General features: G+C 40.0%; 1 protein-coding gene across 1 annotated transcript; it reads right to left on the reverse strand.

Annotated features, from left to right (window-relative positions):
- Window positions 1-7,237: 7,237 nt before the first annotated feature.
- Window positions 7,238-19,822, reverse strand: LOC120533469 (gastrula zinc finger protein XlCGF26.1-like). The gene is made up of 3 exons (XM_039760385.1): window positions 19,592-19,822; window positions 13,591-14,123; window positions 7,238-10,812 (listed from the first exon to the last, which is right to left on the reverse strand). The coding sequence occupies exons 2-3, from the start codon at window positions 14,087-14,089 to the stop codon at window positions 9,920-9,922; spliced, it is 1,392 nt and encodes a 463-aa protein (XP_039616319.1). The 5' UTR covers window positions 14,090-14,123; window positions 19,592-19,822; the 3' UTR covers window positions 7,238-9,919.
- Between the last annotated feature and the right edge of the window lie 2,277 nt (window positions 19,823-22,099).

A 22,099-nucleotide genomic window follows, 5' to 3' on the forward strand; every position in this document is an offset into this window, starting at 1 on the left:
ACACTCCACTGGTTCTGGTTTTCGCCGCGTAATTATATTAATAATAATTTGCATACAGCTTATTAGTGCGTCTATACAATATTCTTGTCTAGTTGATGATAATTATATGGTACAAATTATTGCGGTATATATATATATATATATATATATATATATATATATATATATATATATATATATATATATATATATATATGAATGAATAAATCTATACAAAAAGTATCTTCATTTTTCTGTATACGTCATTTTAATTTTTTAATTAAATAGGTTAACATATTCAAATATGTTGGAGGGCGGCAAATTGAAGCCCTGGCCCGACCGGCACGAACTCAAGCTACGCCACCGCAGAGAGTGTTGCTATTCTTCCGATGTCTGTATATTACCGAAGTGTACGTTGTTAATAAGTTTCTTGCCATCGCAAGGACATTTAGTCTACATGTCAACAGATTATCGGCCCAGGGCACGCGTGAGTTAATTGGCAAGAAAGTTCGAGTAAGACGGCATGGCGGCTACTGCAGACGCACGGGCTACTGGAATTAAAAAGAGAGAACAGGGCACCCGATGGAGTAGGTTAGTGTTCGATGGAGAAGAGAAGAACTATGCACTGTGGGAAACAAAATGTTTGGGCCATCTGCGGTTACAAGGGTTAAAAGAGACGATGCTGCACGAGTCCTGTGAAGATGAAGACGAAAGAAACGGTGAAGCCAATGCTGAATTAATTCAGTTTCTAGACGATAAGAGCCTCTCTATTATTATGCGAGAAGCTGAAGCTGACGGCAGAAGAGCACTAAAAATCTTGAGACTATTACGCGGGTATGGGCAAGCCATGAATAATTAGTTTGAACACCGAGCTGACCTCATTACGGAATGCACATGGAGAAAGCGCAAGCGATTATAAAATACGCGCAGAGAACGCCATTACAGCGCTAAGAAGTGCGGGGGAAACATTAAGTGACGGTCTCCTGACAGCAATGATTTTGAAGGGCCTTCCAGAAACTTTTACCTTGTTCACACGGGCGTTAAAATCGAGCGGTTTTTTTTTGCGTTCGTAGCGTCCGGTGAGCGCGGATCAAGCGCCGAGTGTTTTCTACACGTAGGAGTCAATGAGAGTGTTCACACGGGCTTTGGTGACGTGCGTTTGTCCGGCAGCGCGTTTATACGGCATCAAAAAAACGTTGCATGCAGCTTTTTCTTGGCGTTCAAAACCCAACGAACGCAAGGAAACCGCTTCTAGTTCGTTTTCTGCGCGTTTATTTTACGCTTCGGAGGACCGGATATTTTTATGTTTTCATATACAACATATATATTTTCATATTGCTTATTTTATTTTATTGTCTCATGTATTTTGTAAACCATGAACCTATTAATTTATGTTCTAATATAATATTTGATAACGATTATGTAGGGGGCATTTCAGTGCATAACACCGGTGTAAGCGCACACTCGACTACTGTTTCCTTACCTCAAAGTGACAAGTAGTCTCTCATCGGGGCTAACACCAAGTCGCATATTGGTTGATCGGCGTGCAATGTGGCATTGCACCAGCTGCAGCAGACAATCATAAGTGGAAACCGACATCCGACAGTAATTAAAAAACTTGCGCGGAAATTTTCGCATTTCTTCATAAAGCACAAAAAAACTTCCTTTAACCCGACGTTGTGCAGTCAGAGGATGAACCCAGTAGCGGCGGCGATTTTTTCTCTCCCTACGTCGCCGTATTACGAGTATTTGTAAAACAAGAAGATTAATATCTAACATAGCAAAATGGTCCATATTGAAAGGAGGCACCTCAAATAAAACGACAAGGGCTTTCATATCCAGTTTCCGACACTGCCTCCACAGGTTAACACACAAACTACAATTTGGGCTGCAGGCTTGCGTTAGACAGAGACAAACGAACGCCGGTGTAGAAGTCAATCGATCGCCACCACAAAATGCAACATAAACGTCTAGGACGTTCAGAGCAAGTTCGTTTATCCAAAAACTTAACGCCCGTGTGAACAAGGCCTTAAGCTGTTTACTGTGTATGTGACGCATAGCGATGAGTCTATGACCTTTACAGACTTTAAAGTAAAATTGAGAAGTTACGATGACACGGAGAAATAGTGTTTGTGCATTAGATGATCACGCGATGAGAGTCCAGACCAAAGAAAGGCCTAGCAGCGCATCAGCACAAAGCCGGGCAGATATTATATGCTGTAGCTGTGGTCAGAAAGGACATATGTCTGAAAAAGCGTTCTGGACAGACCCAGTGGTGCAGCTATTGCAAAAGACAGACACACAGAGATGCAATGTGCCGAAGGAGATGGCAGGACAATGACAATGGAATGCAGATGGCCGAGGACGACACCAGACAAACTTATGCTTTCAAGACAAGTGAAAACCTGAGCCAGCCAAGGCTGAAGCTGAAAGGATTGATGGTCGACACAGGTGCAACATCCCATATCATTACAGACATCAAAAGGTTTAAGACATTTGATGACAAGTTCCAGCCAGGGAGGCACACCATGGAACCAAAAACCAAAGGAATTGTGCAACGGAGAGGGGATGCGGAAGTGGAGCCGATTGACAGCAGAGGACGACAGTGCACAGCGACACTCAGCAGTGCTGTACATTCCCTCGTACCCACAGGATATTTGCTCAGTGAAAGCAGCGACGGCAAGAGAGAGATTTAAATCAGCTCAGACATGTCATTCATTTGACATCAAAGAGTATAACAAACTGTACTTCTTAAACACGGTATGTGATGGAAACGATGACAGTTGTAAAAGTTGTCAGGATGTACAGACATGGCATGAAATTCTTGGCCATTGTAATTCTGATGACATGTTGTCGACGGGTTAAAAATCAAAGGTAAAGGTGGTAAGACCAGTCTTTCCTGTGAAGTTTGCATTCAGGGAAAATTTACCGACAGTAGAAACAGATGTGTTGAGAATTGAGCCAAAGTAGTACTTGAATTAGTTCACACAGATTTAGCAGGTCCAATTGACCCAGTATCAAACTGGGGGGGGAAGATATAAATATGTGATGATATTCACGGAGGAATTTTCCGGTGTAACATTTATCTATTTTTTAAAGGATAAAAGTGTTACCGTGGTAGCTATGGAGAAGTTTATTGCTGACAGTGCGCCTTATGGGGAAAATCAAACATGTGCGGTCAATCAATGGTACAGAATTTGTGGGTGAAGGCTTTAAGTCACTGCTGATAAAAATGGTATCAGGTATGAGACTTCTGCACCTTACTCACCTCGCCAGAATGGTACTGCTGAACGACAAGTGAAGAACACAGTTTGACATGGCCAGGTGCAAAGTCATTGAGAGGAACCTCCCCAAAGAGTATGCGGTGCAAACAGCACTGATAATCAGGAACACGTGCTACTGCAGTCGCACCAAACACTGTTGAAGGGGAAGATGCCAAATGTTTCTGGGATGCACAAGTTTGGGTCAGTGTGCTATGCATACAAACAAGACAAAAAGAAGTTAGACAGTAGGTGTGAGAAAGGTGTTTTTGTTGGTCTGACAAATAAAGCCTACATAATCTACTCTCCAGATCCTGGCAGGGTCCTAAAGCACATGACTAGTGAAATTTATTGAGAAGGGTAGGATAGAGCAGAGCACACAGACCGACCAGGAACAGATTGATGACAGTGATGATGATGATGACCTGAGGAGGGGTAACACTAGGCAGATTAGCAGAATTATTGGTAGTTCTGACATTACTGATGAAAAGCCAGTACAGGTTCATGGAAATCAAACTGGAGCAGGTAACCAAGACAATCCTGGTACACGCTATCCCAGCAGAGAGCATAGGAAGCCAGCGTACTTGGATGATTCTGTATTTGATATAGATAACAATGACCAAACAATAGTTAATATTGATTATTGTTACATTATTATAAGTAAGGTGCCACAAGCATTTTCAGAAGCCGTAAATTCCAATCAATCCAGTGAGTGGAAGAAATGAGGTCATTGAAAGAAAACAAAACTTTCACGTTAACCACCATACCCGAGGTTAAAAATGCGGGGGGTCGACGGGTGTATGCCATTAAAAACAATGGGTGGGAGACGTACAAAGAGAGGTATGTAGCTAAAAGGTACAATCAGGTGGCGGGAGTAGATTATAAAATGGACTTTTGCCCACCCACAAATATGACAAGCTGTTACGCCTGTGTACTGCTCCTTTGCTGGCTTTGCGGGAAGTGAAATCGCTGGCTGAGCAACAGGCGATAGTAATCACTGATTAAGCCTCGGGGGGGTTGTCATGATGTATAAAAACCTGTTTTTTTCCTTTGGAGGGGAGTCAGGTTTTGTGTTTTCTTTCCCCTCTTAGCTTTTTCTATTAATTACTCGCGTGTGTATAATTTTATTTTACACCCCTAGACGTCTAGTTTGGTTATGTAAACTTTTCTTATTTTGGGTAAATAAATGGAGGTTTCCCCAAGAATGTGGTGTTGTGCCAGTTTTATGTTGCGACTTACGAGCCAGCCGTAACATAAAAGTGGGGGCTTGAACAAAATGTGAGTTTGGGAAAGCTACTATTACTTATTTAGGTAAAGTAGTGGGAAATGGACATGCAAGACCAATGGAAACAAGCTAAAAGGAATAAATTGTTTTCTAAAAAAAAAAAGACTTTTATGTTACGGCTGGCTCGTAAGTGGCAACATAAAACTGGCACAACACCACATTCTTGGGGAAAACTCCATTTATTTACCCAAAATAAGAAAAGTTTACATAACCAAACTAGACGTCTAGGGGTGTAAAATAAAATTATACACGCGCGAGTAATTAATAGAAAAAGCTAAGAAGAGGGGAAAGAAAACACACAAGCAAACACAAAACCTGACTCCCCTCCAAAGGAAAAAAACAGGTTTTTATACATCATGACCCTCCCAGAGGCTTAATCAGTGATTACTATCACCTGTTGCTCAGCCAGTGATTTCACTTCCCGCAAAGCCAGCAAAGGAGCAGTACACAAGCGTAACACAAGCGTAAGAGTTTTGATCCAAAAAACTGCACAGAATGATATAGAAAGAAAACAAGACTTTCACGTTAACCACCATACCCGAGGTTAAAAATGCAGGTGGGTCGACGGGTGTATGCCATTAAAAACAATGGGTCAGAGACATACTAAGAGAGGTATGTAGCTAAAAGGTACAATCAGGTGGCGGGAGTAGATTATAAAATGACTTTTCTCCATCCACAAATATGACAAACGTAAGAGTTTTGATCCAAACAACTGCACAGAATGATATAGAAAGAAAACAAGACTTTCACGTTAACCACCATACCCGAGGTTAAAAATGCAGGTGGGTCGACGGGTGTATGCCATTAAGAATAATTCTGATGGTTCTGAGACGTACAAAGCGAGGTATGTAGCTAAAGGGTACAATCAGGTGGCAGGAGTAGATTATAAAGAGACTTTCTCTCCAACTGCAAATATGACAAGCGTAAGAGTTTTGATCCAAACAGCTGCATAGAATGGTATGTTGTTACACCAGATGGATGTAAAATCTGCATACTTCCGTGCGCCGAGACTGTGAGGTGTATAAGGAACAGCAGAAAGGATCAGAGGTTGATTCTGAGAAAGAAGAAAAATTAGTATGCAAATTAGAGAAATCGTTGTATGGGTTAAAACAGTCAGGCAGGAATTGGTACAAAATGTTACACGATCACTTGTGTAAAAATGGATTCATACAAAATCCGGCTGACCATCGTGTGTATGCCAAAGAAACTGGATATGACACAAGTAACAATCATTATTTGGGGTGACGATTTGATACGAGCTGCAAGTGATGAAGAGGTGATGAAAAATGTAAAGGAAATGCGAACAGAGAAGTTTAGAATGAAATCCCTGGGAAAACTGAAAGATTTCTTAGCAATAAACTTTGAGCAAGGAGATGATTTTGTAAAAATGGACCAAGAGGGGTATATTAAGAAAATTTTGGAAAGGTTTGACTTGACAGAATGTAAAATAAGAGCAACACCATGTGAGCAGAAGCTGAATTATAACCAGGAGTATGAGAAGTCAGTTGATCCCAAAAGATTTAGAGAAGTAATTGGCAGTTTGATCTACAGTATGTAATGACTTGCACTAGACCAGACTTACATTTTGTCATCAGTAAGCTATAATAATAATAGATTTTATTTATAACGCACTTTTCATTGACAAAATCTCAAAGTGCTACAACAAGAGCAATAACCACAAAGTTTAAAAGACTAGATTAAATTTACAATCTCCTCAGTTATATGCTTTCCTAAATAGAAAAGTCTTCAAATTTGCTTTAACAGTGTCCAGGTTTTGTGTAGTTCTCAGTTCAACAGGGAGCCGATTCCAGAGCTGGGGGGCAGCAGAGCAAAAAAGCTCGACCCCCCCCATAGTACGGAGCTTAGTAAGGGGAGTCTGAAGCTGCATGCTGCCAGATGATCCGAGGATCCGATTGGAAGTTTGTAAGCGAATCAAATCTTGAAGGTAAGAAGGTGCCTGGCCATAGATACATTTATGGGTTAATAGAAGAATTTTGTACTCAATCCGGGAGGAGACAGGGAGCCAATGAAGTGATTTGAGGATGGGAGTAATATGTTCGAATTTCCTTACTCTTAGTAGGATTCTTGCAGCACTGCTTTGGATATATTGAAGCTTTTGTATGTCCTTGGTATGAATACCCGCAAAAAGTCCATTGCAGTAGTCCAGCCTTGAAGAGATAAAAGGCATGGACAAGTTTCTCTGCATCTGGGAGGGTTAAGAGGGGGCGGAGTTTGGAGATTTTTCGTAGATGGTAAAACGATGCCTTACACACGTGTTTTATGTGGTCACTGAAGGTCAACTGTGGATCAAACCGAACCCTCAGATTAGTGACCGAGGAAGAAAGCTATCACAGTACTTCAATCAATCAATCAATCAACATTTATTTATATAGCACATATTCATACAAAAAATGTAGCTCAAAGTGCTTTACAAAATGAATAGAAAAATAGAAGACACAATAAAAAATAAACATAAGTCAACATTAATTAATATAGAATAAGTAAGGTCCGATGGCCAGGGTGGACAGAAAAAACAAAAAACAAAAACTCCAGACGGCTGGAGAAAAAAAATAAAATCTGTAGGGGTTCCAGACCATGAGACCGCCCAGTCCCCTCTGGGCAATCTACCTAACATTAGTCAAACAGTCCTCTTTGTATTTAGGGTTTTCATGGAAGGACCTGATGATGATGATCACGTAGACTTCTGGCTTTCTTTCCATCAATGTTGGAGCATCATGATGCTTTGAGTAGGTGGTGGTGGACAAAGAAACCGGAAAAAGAAACAGGAGAGAGAGTTGGGGAGTTGGGAGACTTGTCCAAACCAAGTACCCAACAGTGGGCGACAGCAAAACATGCGTTACGATATTTTGAAAGGAACTGCCTACTATGCTTTATGTTACAGAAAATGTGAAGATCAATTAAAATTACAAGCCTATAGTGAGGCAGAATGGGCAACTGATGCAGATGACAGACGCAGCACGACTGGATACTGTTTCAGTCTAAATAAAATGGGGGCTTTAATATCATGGAAAACAAAGAAGCAGTCCACTGTGGCACTATCTACATGTGAAGCGGAGTATATGGCACTTACTGCCACAGTACAGGAGGGTATGCATCTCATGCAGCTCTTAAAGGGAATAGATGGTGAAATTCAGCATGAACCAGTAGAAATGTATGAGGATAACCAGGGTGCAATTGCCCTAGCAAAGAACCCTGTAAGCAGACTGAGGTGTAAACGTGTGGACATTAGGAACCACTTTGTCAGAGCAATGTGAAAAAGATGGAAAAATGTAAAGAAATGGTTGCCGATATTATGACAAAACCTGTAACAAAGATGGAAATGGAAAGGTTCAAAGGATGTGTATTCGGTATGTAAATTAAGAAGTCTATTTTGTTTTTATGGAAGGCTGTTGTCAAAAATGCATAGCAATGTGAGAGCAAGTGGAGGTGTTGACATATAAATGTAAAATGGTCTCAATTGAAAGAGGTGTTCCCCTTGTTAAGTGCTCATGTGATTATGGCGTATGCTGGTGCGCATGTGCAAGTTTGTTTTTTTTTTGGGTAATAAAAGGAGACTGCGGGACCGGTGTACTTTGACCCTGGTCAACAAGCTTCAGAGAGTCTTGTTATTCTTCCGATGTCTGTATATTACCCAAGTGTACGTTGTTAATAATTTTCTTGCTATCGCAAGGACATTTAGTCTACATGTCAACACAACTAAATAGACATGTACATATACACACACACACACGCACAGAGTGGTCTGAACACAAACCAGAATGTCTAAAAATGAAGAAAATTTTAAACAAAATAAAGTGTCTGACTTGGCCGTCCCTGTACCAGTGAGGTGTTCATGATACAGATGTATTGCTGTTAGTGTAAGAAGCCCCAGTCACGTTTCTTGACACAGATCCACGGTGTGCATATTTTGGGCTCCACACAATACCAAAGTCTTTTAAAATATTCCAGTCTGACCGTTTTCTCTGAACAAATTGTTTAATATACAGATGTTTATCATGAGAGTATTTCAGAATACAGCAAAGCCAGGACTTAACTGTCAAATAGCAAGCTGACTTAAAAGCAGAGCAGCACAACAGAGAAGGTGAGAGGTGACAACAACACAGCAAGAGCCCAGAAGCAAGCTTGGGGGGTCCCTGTACACAGTAACGGGCAGTCAGCAGGTGTGATCCCCATAGTATCACAAGTCCCAAAGTAAAGTTGGAGACAAATGGTCAACAATCCACACAAAAACATCATGAAACACGGACTGAAGTACACAAAGAATAAAAAAACAAATTGGCCAGCACAACCAGAAAAGACTTAGAGGTGGGCGTAGGCATCGGGTCATTTCTCTGTTGAAGCACATAAGTGCGGACAGCAATTAAAGAAAAATGGAACTTTCCCAAAAACTCAACCTCCACGTCAGGCAACAGGGTGGACAATCGAAAAAATGTTTAATTCAGTGAAGCTCACAGGAATTCAAATCAATTGTCTCACAGGCTGCAAACCCAGCAAAGGCGTAATCCATAAAAATAGATGAAAACAGAGAGGAGCAGCAGCAAGCTTGTACCTGTGTTCCCACCCTGCGTTGTCTTCAGGTGACCACTGGACTCTCTGCAGTTTCCTTCATTTCTCAGTCATGTTACGCGTTTGTGTCCTGACGAGGTCCACAGTGGTGAGACCTGCAATCCTGTCCATTTGGACTGCCACCACATTTGGAAGTCTTCTATTCATCTGAAGATGTTGCACTATCGCTACAACTATCACCTACCATGTTTGCTGAGACAGGGGGTGGGCATCTTTCATTGAGGTAGATGGACGGCAACTTTGAATTACTTTTAGGGTCCTTTTAAAAATAGTTTTACCTTGAGGAGGTTTGGTGTGCAACAAAGCCCACAACATGAAGATATTCATCAAGTCTCGAACAGTATGGAGACTTACATTTCTCTCCTCCCTGTGCTCCTTCATTCTTCACCCTTCAGCTTACCAATTTAGGGCTTCTATCCAAGTTAAAATCTCAGCAATGGGTTAATTTGAGCACTTAAGACAGACATGAACACCACTCTTGAATCATGAAGTGATCTTTTCACTGCTAAAGGCCAGGTTTTTAGTACTTGTATCATCCCCTATTGAACTTTCTCTCCACTACCGAGTTGTTGTGTAGATCTGGAGGTTATTCATTATGGCAAAATGTTTTCCCACAATCAGAGGAATATGGCTTTTCTCCTATGTGAAATTTTACATGTTTTTGTAGTTTCTGAAGGATGACAATGCTCTTAAACCCCCTACCACATTATGGACAATAATATGGCATCTCTCCTGTGTGATGTTTTCTGTGGGTCTTTAGGCTGTCTAATTGTTGGAATTGCTTACCACAGTCAGAACAACAATATGGCTACTCTCCAGTGTGAATTTTTCTGTGCTGCTGAAGATGGCTCATTGTTCGGAATTGCTTTCTACATTCTGAACAACAATAGGGCTTCTCTCCAGTGTGAATTCTTCTGTGGGTGTTAAGACTTTGCAGTTGTTGGAATCGCTTACCACAATCAGAACAACAATGTGGCTTCTCTCCAGTATGAATTTTTCTGTGCTCCTGTAGAAGGCTCATTGTTCGGAATTGCTTTCTACATTCTGAACAACAATAAGGCTTCTCTTCTGTGTGATTTTTTACATGTCTATGAAGGCTGCTAGTGCTGGAAAATCTTTTCCCACATTCTGGACAGGAAAATGGCTTACCTCCAGTGTGAATTTTTCTGTGCTCCTGAAGATTGCTCATTGTTCGGAACTTCTTTCTACATTCTGAACAACAATATGGCTTCTCTCCTGTGTGAATTGTTAAATGTTTACGAAGGTAGCCAACGGTAGTAAATCCTTTTCCACATTCTGGACAGGAAAATGGCCTATTTCTCGTGTGAATTCTTCTGTGTTTTTTTAGCTGGCTCATTTGTTGGAATTTCTTGCTACATACAGAACACTCATGTGGCTCCTGTTGTGTTTGACACAGATTACCATTCCCGGACTTACATTTGCTTTTAGCCAATTCCCTCTGTTTCTGGTAGACTGTGGTTAAGTCTGTATTGGGTATCCGAGTTTCAGTGGTGATCACATCAACCGTGTTTAGTTTCGTCACCGGCTGAGAATCATCCTGCACAGCGGTGGGTATCCCATTCTCTGATGCTAACGTCACGTTCTTCATATTCTTATCATCCACTGTCTGTTCAGATCTGCACTGAGGAGATGCCCGAGCCAATGGGGATAAGAAGCTGCCGCCATTGGCTTGTAAAGCTACTGGAAAAAAAAAAAATATATCGAGATAAAGGTGAGCTTTCGAAAGAGATCTGTCAAGAGACAACAATGTCCTATCAGTATTAACCCAGCTTCATTTTACTGATTCTGATTCGTCTGCAAACATGACCACAAAAGACAAAAAAAAAAAAAGTAAAAAATTGAGTCCCAGAGGCGTAAGTAAAGATGATGGACATCAATTAATTTAGTTTTATATTTAAGTGAAACTTAAGCAATTGAATTAGGTTGGTAAAACATTTGTTATAGCAATGCTTTACATGCTTTCTGGACCTGTACAATCTTTAGAAAAGCGCTGAAACAAAGATAAATAAATCTACTGGGGACAAAAATATACGTGGGAATAAAAATATGCAGAGGAGAAATAAGCCGAGTTTAAGGACTGCAACAAATTAGAGTTGTTTTCTGAACCATTGCTTTGCTAATGCACTTTTGCGATTGTTTCACATTTCTGTGTATTTGTAATCGTAAGCTTTTTGTGAAATGTATATTAAAAAAACTCATTTAAGATATTTAAAAGTAAGAAATTGAGTTCTTAAAGCTATTGCAACTTCTATCTCTAACAGTTTTACACCCTTGGTTACTGATAAGAAAATGCTACGGCCAACTGTGAAATGCGTGGGGGAAGACAAGACTTCAGTTCAAGACTTCATTACATCCTTTGAAGCTTAAGAAAATGCGGAGAAAAGCATTTAAACCTTTGGGGAATAATGGGGGGGGGGCACAATTGTATTGGAGAGGTTTCATCGGTGAGTCGGGAGACAATAGATTATGGTGGGGGAAGGGCACAAAGCAAAAATACCTTCTTCATATTTATTATTTGTTTTCCAATTAATATTTGAAAAGCAAGTTACATTCCATGCAATTAAGTCAAACATTACAAAACTACCTTCAGTTCAAGCCCCTATCCAACAGAAAAAAAGGAAGGGCAACAGTCAGAGTTTGCCTTTAAAATGTAAACCTGTGGCACCACTGGGCAGACCCGACCACAATCTTAATCTTTGTATTCCCACCTTCAAGCCTGTGATCAGATGGTAACAGCTCTCTTACTATAAGACAAGCTAGAAGCTCTTGTATTTTTTGTACAGTGTTGATTTCCCTCCTTGGAGTACAAATAAAGTACTATGACAATGTTGTGTTTAAGTGTTCCAGAGATACGTGTCCATCACTGCCCCATCCTGTTACACAAAGGGTGTATGCAATAGTGAATGTCACCAGGAGTACACACAGGAGTGTGCGTAGTTAAAATGTACAGGCCGGAGAGTTGGGAGAGCTCTACCTGTGTGAGGGCCTAACAAGTGCGCTGGTGGGATGTAAATGGGAAAGGCCAGAGAATACTACTGTTACAACTTAATTACACCCCTTTAAAATCAAAAGAACAAATCCACCTCTGGTATAGTGATACGGGAAATTGAAATGAAACGTAGTATTTCACATAACAAATAATGATTCCAGCTAAATTCATTCCACTGACAAAAAGAAATATGTTTAGTTCCCATCTAGATGTACTTCCTTACAATCATGTCTGGTATTTGCCCATCATTTTGTTTTTATTGAAAGATCTCTGGCAAAATAAAAAAGTAAGTGTAAGGGTACAGGTCTCATTTCTTGACAAATGTAGACGTTTTGTTGAACTTTTGGATGTGTGTTTTGATTGTTCTAGTAATACGATGCCTGCTTTGTCAATTATGACAACACTCACAAATCCTAAAGATTTGGAGAACACATAAAAAAGAAACTTGAAGCTCCTTAGCTTCAAAAAAAATCAGTAAAAGGGAACTGCTAGATTAGTTTTCCACCTGGGAAAAATAGTAACATGCGCAACGAGAAATTTTGGTACTTTAATTTTTTTACATAAAACACACAGTATAGTACCGTTTTGAGAAACAAACTTTTCTACTCTGTGCTGATGTTCGAGGAGCACAAGTGGAATCGACCTGACTGATATTCTGTCAAATACCTGCATTGCACAGTGAAGAAAAATGAAACGAGTAAACTTGAGTGTTTAAAAAGAGTAAAGGTGATAATTTCTCAAGGATAAAAATATTTTTTTCATATAAAAAACTTGCGGATAAGTCGGGAGTTGATTTAAATGTATTATTTCTGGTATTTTATAATGTCGTCGTAGAAGTTGAATGCAGAAAACTCATGCTATAGGTACAAGGGATTATGATATGCCAACGCCTACCTGAGAGAGTAACCGCGGAGCATGCGGTCTCTATTGTCTATGGGGGAGTGGCAATGCGCTGTATCAGCGTGTACTTCTAACTTCTCGCACTCGTGCCTACGTGACCACACGGTAAAACCTGAACTAATCCAAAGAGATGTTTATACCGATTTGTGTTTTTTTGTATCTCACACCCTTATACACCTTTATCGTAAGAGCATCCCTTATCTATGATGGAGCATTCGATCAGAAGAAAATATCAAGCTGGTTTTAAATTAAACGCCGTTGAAGTAGTGAACGAAATTGGTAAGTGTGCTGCTGCAATTAACTTCGATGCACCTGAGAAACGAGAAACTGATGCGAGATTGGACGAGGAAAGAAGATGAAAAAATAAATAAATAAATGTAAGCGTCGCATTTTTGAATGGGCACGTAAGTCGGGTCGATTTTATTATCGATTTCGACTAATATGTGGATATATACAGTAAATGATTTAACTGCCCAAACCAAAATCAGCGATAAAGAAAATGCTGTGTATGTCAAGTCAAAATCTTAAGCCCAGGGCCTCAGGATAGTTTTTTGTAGTTTAGCACCTACCTTCTCCAGAAGGACTTGAATCTGATGCTTTGACTGTCCTCTTCATGTCAGATTCCAAAGATTCCAACTTCACATTGTCAGAAAGTTGCTGTTGGGGGCAGTGTCTAGTGGGGGTCAATCCCAATCCAGGACCATCTTCATCTGGATAAGAACACTGCCTGTCTGACTCAGAATTGAGGTCTTCGTCCTTTATGCTGTTGACAGTTTTGTTTTTCTGCACATCAGTGAGGTAAGGCAACAGCTCAGAGTCCACTGTAAAGTCCATAGGTCCACTATCACAATTCTCCTGCTTGTTCATGCAGATGCTCTCCTCTTCCAGATGTCCAGAACTCCATTTACAGTGCTCTTCATCAACTTCTATACCATGCATCAAAAGGAGGCCCCAGTGCTTTCTGAGATATGTTGCTTGCTCATTGTTACACACTTCATCAGAGACCTCTTCTTCACATTTATATTTCACATGTTGAGATCTTTGAACAGATGAGTTTGCCTTCTCCATATGGGACAAGTGGGGATAGCAGCCTTCTTGTGATCTGTAAGCAGAGGAGAGTACAATTGAAACGTTCTCCAAAACTAAACATACACAATTGAGGCAACTCATTCAGACATCCCTCACACCTCATTACAATGAGACCCCTCTTTAACACTGGCACTTTGGCAGGGAAAATACTTGATTGGTGAATATCATATATTATATACATACTGTATATACATACACACACACACTATAAGAACTGAGCTTAGCTTGCTGTATATATTCATTTCATTTTAGGAAGAAAAACATTTTTTGGAATTCAGCAATATTTAAGAGCATACTGGCTTTGTTCTTCACCTCGATGCTCATCCCCCAACCCCAGCAGGGGCGCTCTATTCTCCAGGACATACTTTTCACCTGAAGAGTTGTCTCCTAGCTCCATTATTAACATTTTTGAAAGTTGACGTCTGGATGTGAACTGCTGTCACTGTTCCGTAGGCCACTAGACAATAAACGATGAAAAAGGTCACTTATAACAGCCCACAGTCTTTTGCTACATATGACAAAAATCAAGTGAATTAAAAATTGTTGCAAATCACAACCCAGAATTACATCACCATGTTAAATGTCTGTCGAAGTAGTGAAATGTACTAATTCAGTAGGAATGATATTGTATGTGGAAGCTCTACTGCCCTCTAGTGGCATTGCAAGCACGAACTTATCTTAAACCCAGAAATCTATACTAATAAAAGGCAAAGCCCTCACTCACTGACTCATCACTAATTCTCCAAGTTCCCGTGTGGGTGGAAGGCTGAAATTCTGCAGGCTCATTCCTTACAGCTTCCTTACAAAAGTTGGGCAGGTTTCATTTCGAAATTCTACACCTAATGGTCATAACTGGAAGCTATTTTTCTCCATTTACTGTAATGTAATGTGCTTATGCAAATTCCGAGAGACTGTGTTGGGATGGGTGGGATTGACAGTTAAGGCGGGTGGGGGAGTCACGTCATCATCACCCCTCCCATTTACCTCATTTCGCTATGAGCTGAGCTCCGCAGCTAACATAAACGCAGTGTTACGGAAGCGAGTTTGTGACGCTGCCACCAAATACTCACAGAAAAATCCACAAGTTAATACACATGCTGTCTCTAGAGTTTCTCCACACTGAATCCTCCAGGCACTACTTACAAAAGGTTACATTGACAATCGTGTTACGTTATTTTTAAAATGTTTCCTTTTCTTAGCACAAGCACAGCTGAGAAGCTTCGATGCACGTGCTCCATAACGCATTAAAAAATAATGCATTTAATCACACTTTGCATTACAAACAAAGGGGAACTTCTGTCAATGCATGATTTCCTGGTACACCGATTACATTGATCAGTGCTTCCCGATTTATTTTACCCTCGCACCCCCTTGGTTTGAGAAGAAGTATGAAAAAATATGAGGTTAACACAGAAAAACAGATCACCAATCGAAGCTTTATGAATAATCGATTCACTATTAATAATTGTTTTGGTAAAGCCATACTCGGTGTAATCCTCCTTAAATTTTATAATTTTTACGCCACCAGCCTTGATTAAATGAACGGTTAAAAAAGTAAGAGTGAAGCGAGGGTGACTTATTTAGGCAGGCAGGCGACGGCTCAATAGCTCGAAATTGGATATAAGTAGGTTCTATTTAGTCGCCAGAAATATCTTTGTTAGGAATGGAAGTTGAATTTAGTCTTTAAATTTCTATGATAAAGAAAAAGTTATGCAATGATGACTAAATTTAACTATATAAAGTCAAAACATGATTATATAAATTCAGCGCTGGAATATATAAAGTCAAAATTTGAATATATAAAGTCATTCCCAAATATATAAAGTCAGCACTGGAATATCCATCCATTTTCCAACACGTTGAATCCGACCACAGGGTCACGGGGGTCTGCTGGAGCCAATCCCAGCCAACACTGGGCGCAAGGCAGGAGCCAATCCTGGGCAGGGCACATGCATCATTTTCAAAACATTAACCGAACAGTGTTTTTTTAATTTATTTTTCTGAATACATTTTTGTTAACTTAGTTCAGTTCAGAGTCGTTTCAATCAATAGATTTTGACTTTCACTTTATATACTCCGATATTGACTTTATATAATCAGGAATGACTTTATAAATTCTGACGCTGACTTTATAAATTCCAGCAATGACTTATATATAATGAGAACAACATTCATATCAATGACAAAACAATTACATTAACAATCATGTTACGTTATTTTTAAAATGTTTCCTTTTCTTTTTCATAACTTCTTTAACACACTACTTCTCCGCTGCGAAGCGCGAGTATTCTGCTAGTCCTTTTATAAAACACACTCTTCTACAAGTGAGCAATAATAAATAAATGAACCCCAAAGTGTGTTACGGTCCAGAAAAATAAAGTCAAACAACTGCTTTACTAGGTCATGAGCCCAGCCTGGACTGCACTGGAGTAACAGCTTTAAATGGCTACATACCTTGTATTTCACCAAACTCTTACATAGCGACTTCCTATCCATCTGTTGTTTAGTGTGCCCTTTATGGCTCTCATTAAAATACTCGTCACAATAAGTTCTGAGGTTTTTCAGTTAAGGCATAGTGAAGTTTTGAGGTCCAGGAGTTGGATTCACTAACCATGGCACTAGTGGAGATTAGGACATGCAAGTAAGAACTTCACTGGACGCTACACACAAGAAATAAGGAGCCAATGTATTGTAGAGTCAGGCCTGAAGATGCACCCAGGTGATCCACTTGGCTTTCACAGGCTAAGGGGCGAGAGATGTGGAGGTAGCAGTGACCTTAAGGCCCTAAAGGTTCACCTTGCAGTTTCAGATCTCTGGTCCATGCAGCAGATGTTGAGACTCATTGCAGGCCATTGTCTCACAGACTAGGATTTAAAATGCCTGACCTAGCGTAGACCTTTAATGAAACCCCACCAGGGTGATAGGCCCCCAAACTTTTGAGACCAAATTTTAAATAGAAACCTTTGGCGTTTTTGTAAAAATCACAAATATTAAATACAAAATTACAAAGATTATATGTAAAATATAGGCAATTAAAAATGCTATTATTAAAGAAGATCAGCAGTGATGAAACAGATTCAGAACTTCTTCTCTATCATCAAGACGATCTCCAAGGCCATTCAAATCTTATTCTGTTTGTAAAAAAATATTTTGGGCCGGATTGTCCAGATCCATCAATTTATTGATTTTTTTTTTTTTTTTAAAGAAACACAGTTCAAAAGGTCTGTTCACTGTGCAGCAAAGAACAAACTCCAGTGTCTAGTTGATATAGCCCAGTGCTTCTCAATTATTTTCTGTCATGCCCCCCCTAGGAAGAAGAAAACATCTCGCGCCCCCCGCGCAACTATAAATAGTATCATTTGTCTATAAAATTGTTATAAGTACACCTCTGCATAACACTGTATCCTTATTAACGTATAAGAGAATAAAAAAAGAAAGAAATATGGACCAATTTACAACAAAGAATAGCTTTATTAAATGTAACAGAAAAGATTTAAAGTGCATTCTAAATATAAAAAAAAAAATGTAAAATAAAAATAAAAAGCATGTTCCCCGAGGTCAAACGCGCCCCACTATTTGAGAAACACTGGTATAGCCGTTTTTGTGAAAGACACTATATAAAAGTGTCTTTCACTGTGACCCTGTAAACCTGTTATTTGGGTCATTTCCATCTATCAGTACTTAAGGCAGTCGATATACTGACGAATTCCTTGTCACTTTCATTATGCACGTGACAATAAAGATCCAATCAAGGTATTTATTGTTTGAGGTTTATAGCAAAAACACACCCTCCTCTGCAAGTATTGAAGAACAAAAGGTCCGTGTTTAGAGAGACACTGAAGGAGTCGACTCGTTTTGTGGATTTGTCCGTCTGCCTACTAAATGCCATCGCATATTCCTTGGTTATCACGTGATGTTTAATTACAAGTGATCCTGTATACATCATTTCGTCTCTGTGATCAAAACTTTAAAGAAAAAAAACCTTTCTAAAAGTTAGAGATCATTCCTTCAATTCCCATCGTTGCCCCCATTTTTTATTTATTTATTTTATTTTTTTTTACAATAATGGCTGGGCCATTGCACCAATTCACGCGTGTCTCTGCACGAAACGGGAAACGCGCTCAGCAAAAGCCCACCCAGGAAGACCAAATTAATAATGGTGACCGAAAAAGCGCTAACCTCTCTGCCCATTCTCCTCAGCCGAGGTTTATCACGCCGAGGTCAACCCCACTGTTGCCAGACATCCGATTTAAATTACACGGTCAGCACTACTTCAATCTGGAAATTCTCATAGAATTCGAGGAGGATGACATTGGCCTTTGTCTCATGGACCACACACAGAAAGTAGCAAAGTGGCTACAAAATAACGGACGATGAGAACAAAAAACACTTTGTACATGTGTTCTTAAGCTCTTTAAAAAAATAGTAGAAACTTTCAAAGACACAGCAACCTTCACAACGAAATGAAAACGCCGATAAACGATTAGTGCACGTGTGGAAGAGTAAACGTCTGCGCACGTACGCTATCGATGAGCAAGACGAATTTATGCTAAGCCTAAACGCGAAACAGCGCGCACTGGGGGGTTGGGGGGAGTGGCGGGAAATCACTCGTTAATGCGTCTGCCTTCACGGGCCATCTGACAGACAGGAAACAAAGTCTCGCATTCCGAATCTTCACGTCAATGACCTTTATAGCGGCAGGCACCTTTTGCTGAAACCAAAGCTACAAGTACGCACCCGTCTTCTGTTTGAAATCTTGATTTCCCATAAAAGACCGGCACTACAGTACATCAGTATTTACATGTGGCCCCATATGATGTTTTCACTTCCTCCGATCGCCAGATGATCACAAATCCAGGCTAACGTACTCAGAAAAAGCCCACCCGGGACGATCAGACCCATTGTGGTGACAGCAAAATGTATAACTCCTGTCCATTCCCCTCAGTCGAGGTTTATCACGCCGAGGTCAGCCCCACTCTTGCCAGACATCTCATTTAATGTACATGGTCAGCGCGACCCCAATCTGCAAAGGCTTAAAGAAAATTAAGAGGACGGACATCGCCTTTGTCTTCTGGACTACAGAATGTAGCTAAGTGGCTACAACATAATGGACGATGAGACAAAATAAAGACTTCGTGTGTGTGAGTGTGTTCTATAGCCTTTAAAACTATTACAAGCTTACAAAAACACAACAACCTTCACAACGAAATGAACAAACAGATAAACGATGAGTGCACGTGTGGGGAAATAAGCGCTTGTGCATGTACACTGCCGACAGGCATGGCGACTTTAGGCAAAATCAAAACGCGAAACTCCACGCACAAGTAAGGAATGGGATAGAAACAATCACTCGTTAGCGCGGCTGCCTTCACTGACCATCTGTCTGACAGGAAACAAAGAGTCTCTGATTTCGAATCTTCACGTGAATGACTTTTACATCGGCAGTCGCGATTTCTTGAAACCAAACCTACAAGTACGTACCTTTCCTCTGTTTCAAAACTTGTCTTCCACTCGAGAGACCAGCACTACACCAGTATTTCCATGTAGCCCCGAATAAGTTTTCTTTTCCACCGAGTGCCAGAAGCTCACATATCCAGGATAATGGATTTAAACAACGGAGCAGCTCGAATCAGTGGTAGTGGTGGGTCGTTCGATACTGAGGTTTCGACACTGTGTCGAGCTTTCGGAGCACCGCTTCGAGGCATGTTTCAAATGCGCCTGTCACGTGATTTTGAGGCACGCTGGCGTAATGACGTCATTGACTCCCGCGCCTTAGGCATAGAATTACATGACGCCGCATGACCAGCAGCATCGTACATCAACGTCGCCACCATATTGCAAGTGGCACTGCTGTGGAGTGAAGTACAGTAATGGATAAAGATGCCTCACGCATGTGCTGCTTGGGATTGTACAAACCGCTGTACGCTCCAAACCAGATCCTGGGGGATTACATTTCATAGGTAAGACTGAACAATTGTTTTGGTTATATTTGGCCATTAGAAAATCCCGTTTTATAATCTTAGCACTCAAGGTCACCTTACAATAAAATTAAACAACATTAGTAAAATTAAAACAAGAGAATGATAAATCAAAAAGCAAAAATTAGCAAACAAAGACAACTGGCAGTAACAGTGCAAAATTCACAACTGGGGTGCTGACGCGAGTTCAAAAACTAATTGGGGTTTGCGAATGTTAAAATAAGGACTTTGTAAAAAAATAGTTATGTAGTACTTGCCTGTAAGTTAAATATATTTTGGAGACATTATGAACGATTTACATGGAGCACCTTTTTCCTTGGTGTGGAATCGTGTCCACCAAGAATCTGTAACAAATCGATGAGCATATTTTGCGTAAGGTAGCACGTATTATAACAATCTAGAATCTATTCTACCCCATGTCGATCATATCACAGAGGCTAAGAAACGTTTCACTAAAGCCGACGTGGTCATTACACCAGTATATGCGCAAGACACTCCTCATTAAACGTTTTTACTATTCAGTGATTCCCAGATCTGTTGCTGATTTGTATTATTGATTTCCAAAAAGCAATGCGAGTAAAAGCGTGTTCTGTATAACTAATCACAACTGTCTTTAAAACAGAATCGGCGCCATCAACAGTGTCTTCTGCAATTTTAGGAAAGACTCGGGATTTCTGCGTTAATGAGACAAAAAAGTTGCGAATTCATCCAGAGGTGAACATAAAGGTCACTCAAGTACTGAGAAGGAGCAGCTGGATAAGCACATCTGGAGCCAAACTTTCAAAAAAGCACCTGACTTTGTCAGCAACATCCTTTACTTGCGAATGCATCTTATCAAAGGCTGCGCTGGTGGGGTAAATAAGTAATCTTCCGAACTGCAGCACAACAGAGTAAATAATTGACGTAATTAGAATTACTGAAAGACTAAGTTTTTGTCGTTTCTGTATTTTTAAACCATCTTCCAGTTCCACAATCACCCGCAGTCACTGTCACATTTAACGCTCCCTGCTCCTTAACCTGTCTTGTTACCCAAAGTATCAACACTCAGTTTCATTCAAGGCTTTACCGTCCTTCCTTTCATAGACATAAAATAAAACACACATTTCCTCTACATACGTGGCCAATAATAATAGTAAACTTGCAGGAACGAGAAAAAGCACAAGATGGGAATATTCATGACAGGAGCCTGGGCATCAGGATGAGAATGTGCCTTGTCACCCATTACGTGAGCTCGTCTGCCATCCCTCGGTTACACTGGCACACGTTACACTCTGGAGCAAATGCAATGGAGAATATCGACAATGTACACCTTCAGAAGTGGAATAAATCGACTGTATAAGTAGAACATTTCAGATAAACGATGAATTTTGTTAATCATAAACAATACAACATAACTATTATATGTGTTGTTTCTTTTTTTCCTTTTTTTCTCACCAAACAATATATACATGGGAAATGAACATGGGTAATACGTTTATAATCATTCTCACTAAAATACACTGTCAAAATATATTAATGAGCAAACTGAAACACATTGGCCTTTAGGAAATATTACAAAGTGTGTGCGCTGTCATTTAGGACAGAATGCATTGTTAACGTGACGCACTCTCTACTGACGCGATGTCACGAAAAAAAAGAAACAGCGCAGTCCATGCAAACTCAAACCCTCCTTGATTTTTGACCTTATGATTAATTGTCAATATCAAATCAATAAAGTCATTTTAAAAAGATGACAAGTCTACTATAGTCGGTTCAATTAACGTTTCTTTTAAAAAAGTTGCTGATACAGAATATAAAACAGAAACTCAATGATACAGGACTCGCAAGAAGTAACGAATAATATGTGACACTGAGAAATTATAATTCCTAATAACGGGAACAAGTAAAAACTACGACTTCCTAAAACGGACACTGTAAATGTAGGCATTTCAATAAATAATTTAGGAGACTTGTGTGTGCATTTCAATATCGATTTAAGAACTAGTAGACTACCTGTTGTACTATAAACGGT

The sequence above is a fragment of the Polypterus senegalus genome, chromosome 8 (assembly GCF_016835505.1).
Source record: "Polypterus senegalus isolate Bchr_013 chromosome 8, ASM1683550v1, whole genome shotgun sequence".
NCBI classification, from domain to species: domain Eukaryota; kingdom Metazoa; phylum Chordata; class Cladistia; order Polypteriformes; family Polypteridae; genus Polypterus; species Polypterus senegalus.

Coding starts and splice junctions, on each gene's coding strand:
- LOC120533469 (XM_039760385.1), bottom strand. CDS start 14,089: ATGGAGAAGGCAAACTCATCTGTTCAAAGATCTCAACATGTGAAATAT. Junction 10,813..13,590: donor TTCAAGTCCTTCTGGAGAAG/GTAGGTGCTAAA, acceptor TTTTTTTTCCAG/TAGCTTTACAAGCCAATGGC.